The following is a 12,565-nucleotide window of genomic DNA, read 5'->3' as shown; positions in this document are numbered from 1 at the left end:
CATTATACCACCATTATATAAACAACAGAATCTGTAGGATCCTTGTCCTTTACCTTGAATACCGGCATTAGTGGCTGGCTTCCAACTCTTAGAGGTTCTCTGTTTGGAATTTGTGATTTTACCATCATTGACCATTTTATCTGTGATGTTTCTTCAATCCTAAAATTTTGTTCTCTGACACATGGTTAGTAGGGCAGATAATTATTGTATGTGTGTGTTAAACCTTAATCATTATCCCCTTGTTCTTTGTATATATATCTAAGAACATTTTAAATATTCCCTCTATTCAGTACAGGAAAAAGGCCTTGTTAGGGCCATTCTTTTCACATGATTGTGGTCACCCTTAGAAGCTGCATAGTTTTCTATGTCAAACATTCAGCATGTTGTTATTTTTGCATCTTTTTCTCTCTAAGACTATTCCCATAGGTGTTTGGTTTAGGATAATTTTTGGCAAAGTAAATTGTATTTTAAATTCATTAGGGACTTTTGAATCAGGGCCTCCAAGGACTTTTTAATTGTTGTTTTCTGCACATCTGTTATAGATGGAGGACATAAACAGGGTTGTAAGTGTAAAAACCTGTTTGTACAGAGAAAATCAGAACATCCACTTTTGCAGAGCTAGAGAGACTTTATTTTTTTCCTTCCAGCTACCCTGAGTCCACAGATATTTTTAAATTTTAAATTACAATAGCATTTCTTATAAATTCAAAAACCACATGTATACATGTGGTGAGTATAGGTTCCTAGGGTTAGGGGCCTAGGATAACACTTAGATGATCCTACTGGTATGTTTTTGTTCAACTGTGAGGCTTACTTAGCTTCCTGGTAAAACAATGGATGTCAAAGGTATGTATTGGGATGTTTTTAAGCCAGGCATGTTTTCACAGGTAATTTATTGAGAAAGTATTTGTGCTAAATAACAAGTAAATTACTATTTTCAATATTTGTTTGTTTTTGACATCTTATTAAGGGGTCATTTCTGAGATTATTTATAGAGCAGCACAAACCTGCACCAGATAAAAAATTTTATGCATTTTATGCATCATTAAATTGGTACAACCCTATGTACAGTGATTTGATTGACACAGAAAACCCTTCCTGATCTCTCTCTCTCTCATTTGTCTGTCAAGTATCTGTCAGTTTATATCCTATTTGTCTCAATTACCATTGGTAAACATGTTTATTCCATTTTTTATACCCCCCCCCCTCTTCCAGTACCAGTATCACCTACTTAAAAACTATTTGTTTCATAAACCCAAGTTAATGTTCCACTTTGTATCATGATATCGGTAACCTGGCAGTGTACTGTAGTATGTCATTACTGTAGTAAAACATTGAATAAAGATAGCAAATAGTTGGTAGGAGTTGATAATACCTTACAAAGACAAAAAAGAACTTCATTTTCTTAGTCTTAAGGGGCCTGTACTTTATAGATATTTGTGGTGTATATTAAAAAAGAATGAAAACCATTTAGAAAACAAACTAATTTGTCTTATGAGAAGATCCCTTTTTAAAAAATATATTTTATTGATTTTTCACAGAGAGGAAGGGAGAGGGATAGAGAGTCAGAAACATCGATGAGAGAGAAACATCGATCAGCTGCCTCCTGCACACCCCCTACTGGGGATGTGCCCGCAACCAAGGTACATGCACTTGACCGGAATCGAACCTGGGACCTTTCAGTCCGCAGGCCGACACTCTATCCACTGAGCCAAACCGGTCACAGCGAGAAGATCCCTTTTTAAGAGAATTCACTAATGTGAAAGAACTTGAAAACTTAGAACAGTATACTCCAATAGTGATATAGTGGGAGCCATGCTTGTAATGTTAAATTTTCTAGTAGTATCATATAAAAGGTAAAAAACATATGTGTTCTTAATTTTAATAATGCATTTTAGTTAACTTCATATATTCAATATATTAACATTTAAAAATGTATCCAGAATAAATTTTAAGTGGTATATTTTATGTAATCGCTTGCTAAATCCTTAAATCTGATGTGTGTTTCACAGTTATAGCATATCTCAGTTTGAATTAGCCACATCTCAAGTTGTCAATAGCCATATATGACTAGTAGCTACTCTTTTGAACAGTTGAGGCCTAAAACATTGAATAAAGACAGCAAATAGTTGAATAGACTAATGTAACTAATTCGGTTATTTCAAGAACAACCATCTCCATTGACTCCCTCCACCCCACTGCCCATTCCCGTCCCCTCCCCAGGCTAGAACAACTATTACATATTGTTATTGCTCAGACTTTGAGTTAGAGAGAGAGGAAGGGCAAGGGAGAGAGAGAAAGAGAAAAACATAGATGTGAGAGAAAAATACCAATCGGCTGCCTTTCCTAACCGGGGCTCGAACCTGCAACCTGGGTATGTGCCCTGACTGGAATTGAACCACAACCTTTTGGTGTACAGGATGACACTCCACCAACTGAGCCACACTGGTCATAGCAAGAGGGGTTAACTCTTTTTTTAAAAAAAAATATATTTTATTGATTTTTTATAGAGAGGAAGGGAGAGGGATAGAGAGTTAGAAACATCGCTCAGCTGTCTCCTGCACACCCCCTACTGGGGATGTGCCCGCAACCAAAATACATGCCCTTGACCGGAATCGAACCTGGTACCCTTCAGTCTGCAGGCTGACACTCTATCCACTGAGCCAAACTGGTTAGGGCAAGAGGGGTTAACTCTTGTCCTATATAGGAGAAATCCCAACCAAAGTGAACTTGAGAAAAAATTGAATTGGAAATAGTGCTGTGAATTCAGAGATCCTGAAATATTTAAAACTATTTCAGTAGCAGTCATTTTCAAGAGAAACTTCACATAAGCTCAGCTTTCCTGTGGTACATTTCAGTGGTGTTGAGGAAATTACCTCATCAAAACCTGATTATCAAGTTACAGAAGGAAATGAATGTGATTGAGTTTGCTTTGTATTGATAAACTGTCTAATTCTGTCATATTTTGATATTGCTCCTCAGATCCAACTTCTTTGACTTTTAGCGAAGACCGGCAATAGTACGAAGTCAGTGATGCGAAACCATTCAGCAATAACAATGTTCATCATACTGGGTTTGACAAATGACCCACAACTAGAGATTTTAGTTTTCATCTTTCTGTTTATCACATATATGTTAAGTGTAATTGGGAATCTGACCATAATTTCTCTCATCTTGGTGGATTCTCATTTAAAAACAGCTATGTATTCTTTTCTTCAAAATTTCTCTTTCTTAGAAATCTCATTCACAACTGCCTGTGTCCCCACATACTTGTATAGCATATCCAGTGGGGACAAAACCATCACCATCAAAGCCTGCTTCAGCCAAATATTTTTCATTGTCCTCTTTGGAGCTACAGATTTTTTTCTCTTGGCTTTGATGTCCTATGACCGCTATGTGGCCATCTGCAAACCCCTGCACTATGCGACCATCATGAGCAGCAGAGTCTGCAGAAATCTCATTCTGTGTTGTTGGGTGTCTGGCTTATTGATTATCCTCCCGCCCCTTGGACTGAGCCTCCATCTGGAATTCTGTGATTTTGTTATTGATCATTTTTACTGTGATGCTTCTCCAATACTGAAGAATTCATGTTCAGATACGTGGTTCATAGAGCAGCTTGTGATACTCTGTGCTGTGTTGACATTCATAATGACCCTTATGTGTGTAATTCTGTCCTACATATACATCATTAGGATGATTCTAAGATTGCCCTCTGCCCAGCAAAAGAAAAAAGCCTTTTCTACCTGTTCTTCCCACATGATTGTGGTTTCCATCACATATGGCAGCTGCATTTTTATGTATATCAAACCTTCAGCTAAGGATGAAGTGGCCATTAATAAGGCAGTTTCTCTGCTTACTACATCTGTTGCTCCTTTGTTGAACCCTTTCATTTATACCCTGAGAAATAAACAAGTAAAGCAGTCTTTCCATGACACTCTCAAAAGACTTGCATTTCTTTTAAAGAAATAGTAAATTCTCATAGTGAGAATTTAATTTAAAACAAAAATAAGTTATCAACATATGGATGGAAATTGAGCCATGGGAGCTGTGTAGTCTCATAAGGTTAAGGAGCAATAAAGAGAGTTAAGAAGAAAATATAGGAAAAAAATTGTGAGGCACCCAGCATCAGGCAAATGGATATTTCTTTACTCTCTGAAACTTCTGTGTTTTCCTAATTTACATTTCAATCAACTCTCTTTAGTCTTCTTATATATGCATTAGTTATTAGTCTTATGCGTTGAATCTAATCTGTTCATGTTATGACTTTCCCCTCCTTTCAACACAGCCTCTTTTAAAGTGCTTTCTCAAAAAAAAAAAAAAAGTGCTTTCTCTTTACAGGAATGTAAAACATTGCTTTTTAGGGAATATTAAGCTGCATTTATCTTTAACTCTGCCTTATTTATGCTGCCTCACAATAGATATGTGGATTTGCACAACTTATAATGTAATAATATTTCTTGCCTCTTTAAATATAAACTTATTAAAACACATGCAAAACTTGCTAACATAAAAATATAACCAAATAGTCTTTAATGATAATTGATAGACTTCCTTTTTTGAGTAATTGTTCCAAATACAACTTGACTTGCAAAGTCAAGTCAATCACAAAAACCATTGGCTTAAAGACACCAGATTGTGGCAAAATAATGAGGAATAGAGGAGCTGAGATTTTGAAGTGTAGAACTATGGAAAGATGAACTTATTGTAAATATCTGCTTTGTGCTTGAGGGCTTTTTCAGATTCATGACTGTAGTGGACTAAAGATAATGGCAAATTCTTTGTTAATTTTCCCATTCAGAAGATGTATTTTCTTTCATCTCCCCTTTAATCTTGACTGGCTCTATGACTTGGTTTTGACCATTAGAATGTGGTAGAAGTGAAGTTGTGTGACCTTAGAGATTAGGTAATTGGAGTTTTATAGCTTCCATTTTCTCTTTTTGGAACATATGATCTGGAGGAATCCAGGAGTCATGTGAGAAGTTCAAATACCCTGACATTGCCTGCAATGCCAAGTTAGCTTGCCAAGAAGCTGGTAGAGAGAGCTATTTGGTCAGCCCCCATCTTCCGTAGCCACCTCAGCTGTGGTGACCTGTGACTAAAAAAACCATCTTGAACATCAGCTCAGTGGAGCCTTGACATGATTCCAAATCCAGTCACCACTGTTGCAACTAAATGAAAGACTCACGTGAGAACCACGCAGCTACCCTGTCCGCTCCTGTAACTATGAGTGATAGAAAATTGTTTTATTGACTAAAATTTGGGGTGATATATTACACAGCAATAGATATTCAAAACTAAGATACAGGGAAAATGCTTTGCCCGGGCAGTGGGCTACCAGGGAACCAGCAGAACACTTGGTAGTCTCAAAAGGCTGCCGAAACCATACTGCACATTTGAGAGGTCTGTATGAAAAATCTTCAAACTGTAGAATTTGAGTTTTTTCTTTTTGTATGTATGGCATATTTCAAAGAGTGTTAACTGAAAACTTTAGAAAACTTTAAAACTCAGATATAAAAATAATGGATCAAAAATAATTTCAGCCCAATAAAATATTTGCATTTTCAAAGAATATGATGAGAATTATAGAAGTCTGGAGGAAATATATGTAATGGAGGGATTCTAAATTGACTAAGACAGATAGTTTTCAGTCAATTGTTAAGTGTTTGAAATTTTTCTTTTTTTTTTTAATTAAATCTTTATTGTTCAGATTATTACATTTGTTCCTCTTTTTTCCCCCCCCATATCTCCCCTCCTCCCAGTTCCCGCCCCACCCTCCGCCCTCACTCCCCACCCACTGTCCTCATCCATAGGTGCACGATTTTTGTCCAGTCTCTTCCCGCATCTCTCACACCCCTTTCCCCCCCAAGAATAGTCAGTCCATTCCCTTTCTATGTCCCTGATTCTATTATAATCAACAGTTCATTCTGTTCATCAGATTATTTATTCACTTGATTTTTAGATTCACTTGTTGATAGATGCATATTTGTTGTTCATAATTTGTATCTTTACCTTTTTCTTCCTCTTCCTCTTCTTAAAGGATACCTTTCAGCATTTCATATAATCCTGGTTTGGTGGTGATGAACTCCTTTAGCTTTTCCTTATCTGTGAAGCTCTTTATCTGACCTTCAATTCTGAATGATAGCTTTGCTGGGTAAAGTAATCTTGGTTGTAGGTTCTTGGTATTCATCACTTTGAATATTTCTTGCCACTCCCTTCTGGCCTGCAAAGTTTCTGTTGAGAAATCAGCTGACAGTCGTATGGGTATTCCCTTGTAGGTAACTGAGTTTCTTTCTCTTGCTGTTTTTAAGATTCTCTCTTTATCTTTTGCTCTTGGCATTTTAATTATGATGTGTCTTGGTGTGGTCCTCTTTGGATTCCTTTTGTTTGGGGTTCTCCGCGCTTCTTGGACCTGTAAGTCCATTTCTTTCACCAGGTGGGGGAAGTTTTCTGTCATTATTTCTTCGAATAGGTTTTCAATATCTTGGTCTCTCTCATCTTCTGGCACCCCTATAATTCTGATGTTGGTACGCTTGAAGCTGTCCCAGAGGCTCCTTACACTATCCTCGCATTTTTGGATTCTTTTTTCATTTTGCTTTTCCGGTTGGGTGTTTTTTGCTTCCTCGCATTTCAAATCATTGACTTGATTCTTGCGCTCCTCTGGTCTGCTGTCGGGAGTCTGTATAATATTCATTATTTCAGTCCGTGTATGCTTAATTTCTAGTTGGTTCCCCAACATAACATCGAGGGTCTTATTAGTTTTCTTGTAGATCTCATTAAGTTTATCGGCGGCTTCTAAACAGTTCTTGAGAGACCTTAAAAGTGTGGTTCTGAACTCTATATCTTCCATTGACAATTTTGTCCTGTTTCTTTGTCTCTGCATTTTGTTATGCTTCCTTGGTGCACCCCCTAGTGGTCTTTGTTCGCAGTCTTATAGTTAAACCTTGATTGTTGTAGCTAATTCCAGGGAGGGTTTGACCTCCAGGCCAAGTGGCTATGGGAATCAGCTGTGTCAGCAGTGAGAGAACTTCTGTCCTCTAGGGAGGTGCTAATCTAGCCTTTGCCTGAGGCTATCCGGCAAATGCCTCTGTGCAGGGCTTGGGCGGGGCGGGTCGAACAGGATCAACAGGGTGGGCCGGAGAGAGCAGTTATGGCGGCTCTCAGTCCTGTCCCCAGGGGCTCTGCCTCTCTGAGTTCCAGCACCCGCTGCAAAGCTCGGAGAGAAAGTTGCACTCGCTATGACCAAAGCCAGACAGTCCCGCTTCTCCCGTTTGAGTCTGGGTCCCTAAAGACTCGCCTGTATCTGGAGCTCAGAGTCTGCGACTCCCTCCCGATTGAAAACGCCAACCGCGCCCTCCGCCGCCAGCCCGCTCCGCGCACTCCGCACCTCAGAATTTGACTTCAGCACTGCGCCTCCTCTGAGTGTCCATGTGCGTTTCTCTTTCCTCCTAGTTGTAGGACTTCCACTCAGCCAGCGTTCCTGTGGTTCTGCGTGATCGAAATTTTTCATATTATTGCTAATTCTCAAAACAACATTTGGAGGTTCTTATATATATATAGTAGAGGCCCGGTGCATGAAATTTGTGCGTGCGTGTGTGTGTGTGTGTGTGTGTGTGTGTGTCCCTCAGCCCAGCCTGCACCCTCTACAATCTCGGACCCCTTGAGGGATGTTTGACTGCCCGTTTAGGATCGGGGGTAAACAGGCAACAAGTTGGACATCCCTCTCACAATCCAGGGCTGCTGGCTCCCAAACGCTCGCCTGCCTGCCTGCCTGATTGCCCCTAACTGCTTCTGCCTGCCAGACTGATCACCCCCTAACCACTCCCCTGCAAGCCTGATCGATGACTAACTGCTCCCCTGCTGGCCCAATTGCCCCCAACTGCCCTCCCTGCTGGCCTGGTCCCCCCTAACTGCCCTCCCCTGAAGGCCTGGTCCCCCCCAACTGCCCTCCCCTGCAGGCCTGGTTGCCCCCAACTGCCCTCCCCTACAGGCCTGATTGCCCACAACTGCCCTCCCCTGCTGGCCATCTTGTGGTGGCCATCTTGTGTCCACATGGAGACGGCCATCTTTGACCACATGGGGGAGGCCATCTTGTGTGTTGGAGTAATGGTCAATTTGCATACTACTGCTTTATTATATAGGATACTAGAGGCCCAGTGCATGAAATTTGTGCATGGGGGGTGTCCCTCAGCCCAGCCTGCACACTCTCCAATTTGGGACCCCTCAGGGGATGTCCCTGAGGGATCGGGCCCAAACCAGATGTCAGACATCACTCTCACAATCCGGGACTGCTAGCTCCTAACCACTCGGTCTGCCTGCCTGCCTGATTGCCCCTAACCACTCTGCCTGCCAGCCTGATAGCCCCTTAACCGCTCCCCTGCCGGCCTGATTGACGCATAACTGCTCCCCTGCTGGCATGATCGTCCCAAACTGCCCTCTCCTGCTGGCCCGATTGCCCCCAAATGCCTTCCCCTGTGGGGCTGAGGGGACTGGGGGACTCTGGCTGGATGAGGCACACGGTGCCTGCTGCCCCCTGGTGGGGCTGAGAGGACTGGGCACCACCATCTTGTGGCTTTGGGCACTGCCATCTTCTGAGGGCATGATGGTGAATTAGCATATTCCGTCTTTATTGGCTGTGGGAGCCGTCATCTTGTGAGGGTGTGATGGTAAACTAGCATATTCCCTCTTTGTTGGATAAGATTAGAGGCCTGGTGCACAAAAATTCATGCACTGGCGGGGGGGGGCGGGGGGGCTCCCTTAGCCCAGCCTGACCCCTCTCACAGAGTCTGGGAGCCCCCCGGAGATGTCCTACCTTGAGGAGTTTTATAGCTTCCGTACTCGGCAAGCCGCAGTTTGGCCTCCCTCTGCGGAGGCGACCAGGCCGATCAGGGGAAGGCACTGCCCCCATCACCCTGCTGCTGATGGCACTTCCAGCTGCCCTTTGCCCTCATAGCCGCTGCAGCTTTGTCCGGAAGGCCATCTGGTCTAGACAGTCTAATTAACATTTACCCTTTTATTAGTATAGCTATACACTGAGTGGCCAGATTATTATGACCACCCCATCAGTACAATGAAGTGAATTAGTTATGCAAATAATAATAATAATAATAAAACCTTGAGAGTATTTGCTTAGAAAGTTTTCAATATTCAGTATTTTTGGAAGTGTCAATGAAGTACTGAAGGTGGTGGTCATAATAATCTGGCCACTCAGTGTATACTTCCATACTATTTTCCATCATGGCTGCAACAATTTACATTTCCACCAACTGTTTACTAGAGTTCCCACATCTTCACCATCTTGGTTCTAACTCTCCTGGTATCATTTTCATCTGTTTTATTTTTATTTCATTTATTATGCTTTTTACCTAGTATTTTTTACCTAGTTATTTTTATAATGTTTCATTAATCATTTTATCAGTATTATTCTTATATCTTTGGGGAAATTATATTTATTTTATATTCTTGATGTTTCTTCTGTAAGTCTTCCTTTGGATCATATGTGGTCTGGTGTGTTACCTTGTCTCCCTCCACCTCTATCCCCCCACCCCCATATATATTTTTCAGATGGGTGGCTATTTTGGATTCTGAACTCATGACCTCTGCATATCTTAAGCTATACTCTCTAGTACTGGTATGGACAGAAGCTTAAGCCCTATTTTGTGATGTTCTGAATGAATTTAAAGAAATAAAAAAGATGATCCTCAGCCCAGAGAGCTCAAGTCATTATAGAACTGCTCTTATCTTACTTGCCTTCTTAAAAAATTCTCTCTTTATCTTTTGAATTTCATTTTATTGTAAGAAGCAGCATTGGGACAAGACTAACTGTTTAGATTTATAGCCCATAAGTCCACAGCCTCTGAGGGCTTAGGGAGAGAGAATAGAAAAATGATGCCCCAAGAGTAGCAGAGCAGCCACTGTTTTTATCTCCTTACTCTAGCACTGCTTGGATATTGTCCTCAGAATACTAGGCAGGTTAAACTGTTTCTTTTGATCCTTGTCCACAGTAATAATAGGAGGAATAAAACCCACCAACTCATACATTTAGGCATTGAACCTTCCCACAGCTCAGCTGCAGATTCAGTAATTATATTCCTTTAATTATCTATACCACGCATTATGGTCCAAGCTTGTATTAACATAAGCCAGCTTCAATGATTAGTTTCATAAAAGCATGGTATATTTTTCTTGGGCAAGCTCATTTAGAAGGAGGTACGTTCCTTCTCAAATTAATTTCTAAATTCTTATATTGTAAAGGCTGGGTGAAGCCCTGGTTAGTGTTCTTAAAATTTGGCTTACACCAAATAATTTTCTTTCTTACCTCAGCATACTCAGAGATATCCAGGGCACATGCTGTTGATGGTAGTCCACTCAACATTATTACTACATACAAAGCATGATAATGCACCAGATGATATTCCACTTGTACCCCAAACAGTAATCAGCGTTCCACAGTGCATTAGGATATTATTAAACTATGTGCAAGTACTCAGATTTCCAAAATGTTCCTGGTTCCATTGAAATGGAGCCCCTTCCACCACTAATTCAAATATAAGTTGCTACACTGATCCATGTGTGGAGTTCTTGGTAGGATAGTCTATTCCTAGTTGGTTGCTAAGACTCATAATTTGGAACATTCTAGATATAAAACTGCATTGATATAATATTTTTTTTCACTTTATGAAACAGGCATCCATGGCTTATTTTAAAAACAAAAGCAAAAATTTGGGGAAAAGTTAAAAGAATGGAGCCACGTCACAGAATCTGTCCTTTCTAATATCTAAGAAAAGGAGGCAAAAAGATAAAAATAAAATTGCAATTAACAAAAAATCACCAGAAACTACCAAAAAGAGAGAGTGGGAGATATCACCTATTAACTTAAAAAGATATCAGCTAAGAAAAGCAACAATACATCCTTTTAGGGTCTGTGAAAGTCTTCTAACCTTGCCTCTAGAAACCTCTTTTAACCATAACTTCTAGAATAATAAATGCGAGTTGACAAAAATCTTGATTATTTTTGCCTCATTTGGAGAAAAATGGAGTGAATGTACATCCTTTAAGAAACTCTTCCTTTATGGAAAGATGGAAGTTGTAATGGCTGCAGTTGGAAAATAAGAGGAAAAGGGGAGGAGAGTCATTGTTGACACTTAGAAGCATAGTCTCCAGGGCTCTATGATGAAGAGCAATATCAATGCTAGATTTCCTTCAAGACAATGGTGATAATATAACTTCCTTTCTTAAAACTTCTCTTGACTCACCAAAGTTCAAGTAACTCTATAGTTAGTAATTGAATACCTTCATGATTTGGCCTCTCTTTTTCACTCAAAATCATATCTTCCAATTCTCCTAAATAAGTAATATGCTTTTCTTCTTATATGTCAAGTCATTTCTGGAAAACAGTTAATTTCTCCAATTGTTTTCTATAAATTCTCATTCATCCTTCTCTAATAACACTTACCATGTTATTTTATTTTAAAAATAAACTAATTACATAAATTGACAGTTCAAAAACCTTTCTATCTCACTATACTATAGATTCCTTGAAATTAGAGACATGCCTTTCATCTTTTTACCTTCAAGGGCCAGTTTAGCACTTAAAATATGGTCCACTCAATACATTAAAATATATCCTTTTTTTTTTTTAAAGTTTCACAATGTTTCTGATGGTGTCCTTGAATGCCTTCTTCACTTGCTGATTTCTTAGAGTGTAAATGAAGGGGTTTAACAAGGGAGTAACTGAAGTGATCAGCACAGCTATTCCTTTGTTGAAAGCACCTACTTCTTTTGCAGAGGGATTAATGTACATAAACATGCAGCTGCCATAAGAGAGGGAGATGACAATCAAGTGAGAGGAACAAGTGGAAAAAGCCTTTGTCCTCTGCTGGGCAGAAGGGATCCTCAGAATGGTCCTAATAATATATATATAAGAAAGTGTCACCAGTACCAGCGTAACCACCAGAGTCACAGCAGCCACGAAGATAACCACCAGTTCTAAGAGACTTGTATCTGAGCAGGCAAGCTCCAGGAGGGGCCCGTAGTCACAGTAATAGTGATTCAGCACATTGGAGGCACAGAAATCCACCTGGCTCATCAGGAAGATTGGGGGTAAGATAGCTAGGAGTCCCCCCAGCCAGGAGCAAAACACGAGTAGTATGCAGACTCTGCTGCTCATAAGGGTCAGGTAATGCAGGGGTTTGCATATGGCCACATAGCGATCATAGGACATAGAGGCGAGGAGGTAAAACTCTGTTGCCCCAAGAAATATTGCAAAAAAATATTGAATTAAGCATCCAGCAAAGCTGATGGCTTTATTTCCTGTTGTCATGCTGATCAGAAATCGGGGAGTAAAAATGGATGTGAAGGAAATTTCTAAGACAGAGAAATTCCGGAGGAAGAAATACATGGGGGTCTGGAGGTGTGGGTCTACCAGTGTGAGTATGATGATGGTCAGATTTCCTAGAACACTTAGCATGTATGTGAGGAGCATAAAGGTGAATATCATGACCTGGATTTCAGGTTGATTTGTGAGGCCGAACAGAATAAACTCAGTAAACATGGTCCTGTTTTTCAT

At 40.3% G+C, this 12,565-nt stretch overlaps 2 protein-coding genes across 2 annotated transcripts; one reads left to right on the top strand and one right to left on the bottom strand.

The window, feature by feature from the left end:
- Positions 1-3,033: 3,033 nt before the first annotated feature.
- LOC132226152 (olfactory receptor 6C2-like) lies at positions 3,034-3,969 on the top strand. Its single transcript, XM_059681013.1, has one exon. It carries the CDS (start codon positions 3,034-3,036, stop codon positions 3,967-3,969), a length of 936 nt encoding a protein of 311 aa, XP_059536996.1.
- Positions 3,970-11,635: 7,666 nt separating this feature from the next.
- On the bottom strand, positions 11,636-12,565 carry LOC132226151 (olfactory receptor 6C4). Its single transcript, XM_059681012.1, has one exon. It carries the CDS (start codon positions 12,563-12,565, stop codon positions 11,636-11,638), a length of 930 nt encoding a protein of 309 aa, XP_059536995.1.

Source organism: Myotis daubentonii, chromosome 2, assembly GCF_963259705.1.
Source record: "Myotis daubentonii chromosome 2, mMyoDau2.1, whole genome shotgun sequence".
NCBI classification, from domain to species: Eukaryota; Metazoa; Chordata; class Mammalia; order Chiroptera; family Vespertilionidae; genus Myotis; species Myotis daubentonii.
The sequence above is the reverse complement of the archived record's forward strand: the minus strand, read 5'-3'. Positions and strand labels throughout refer to the sequence as shown.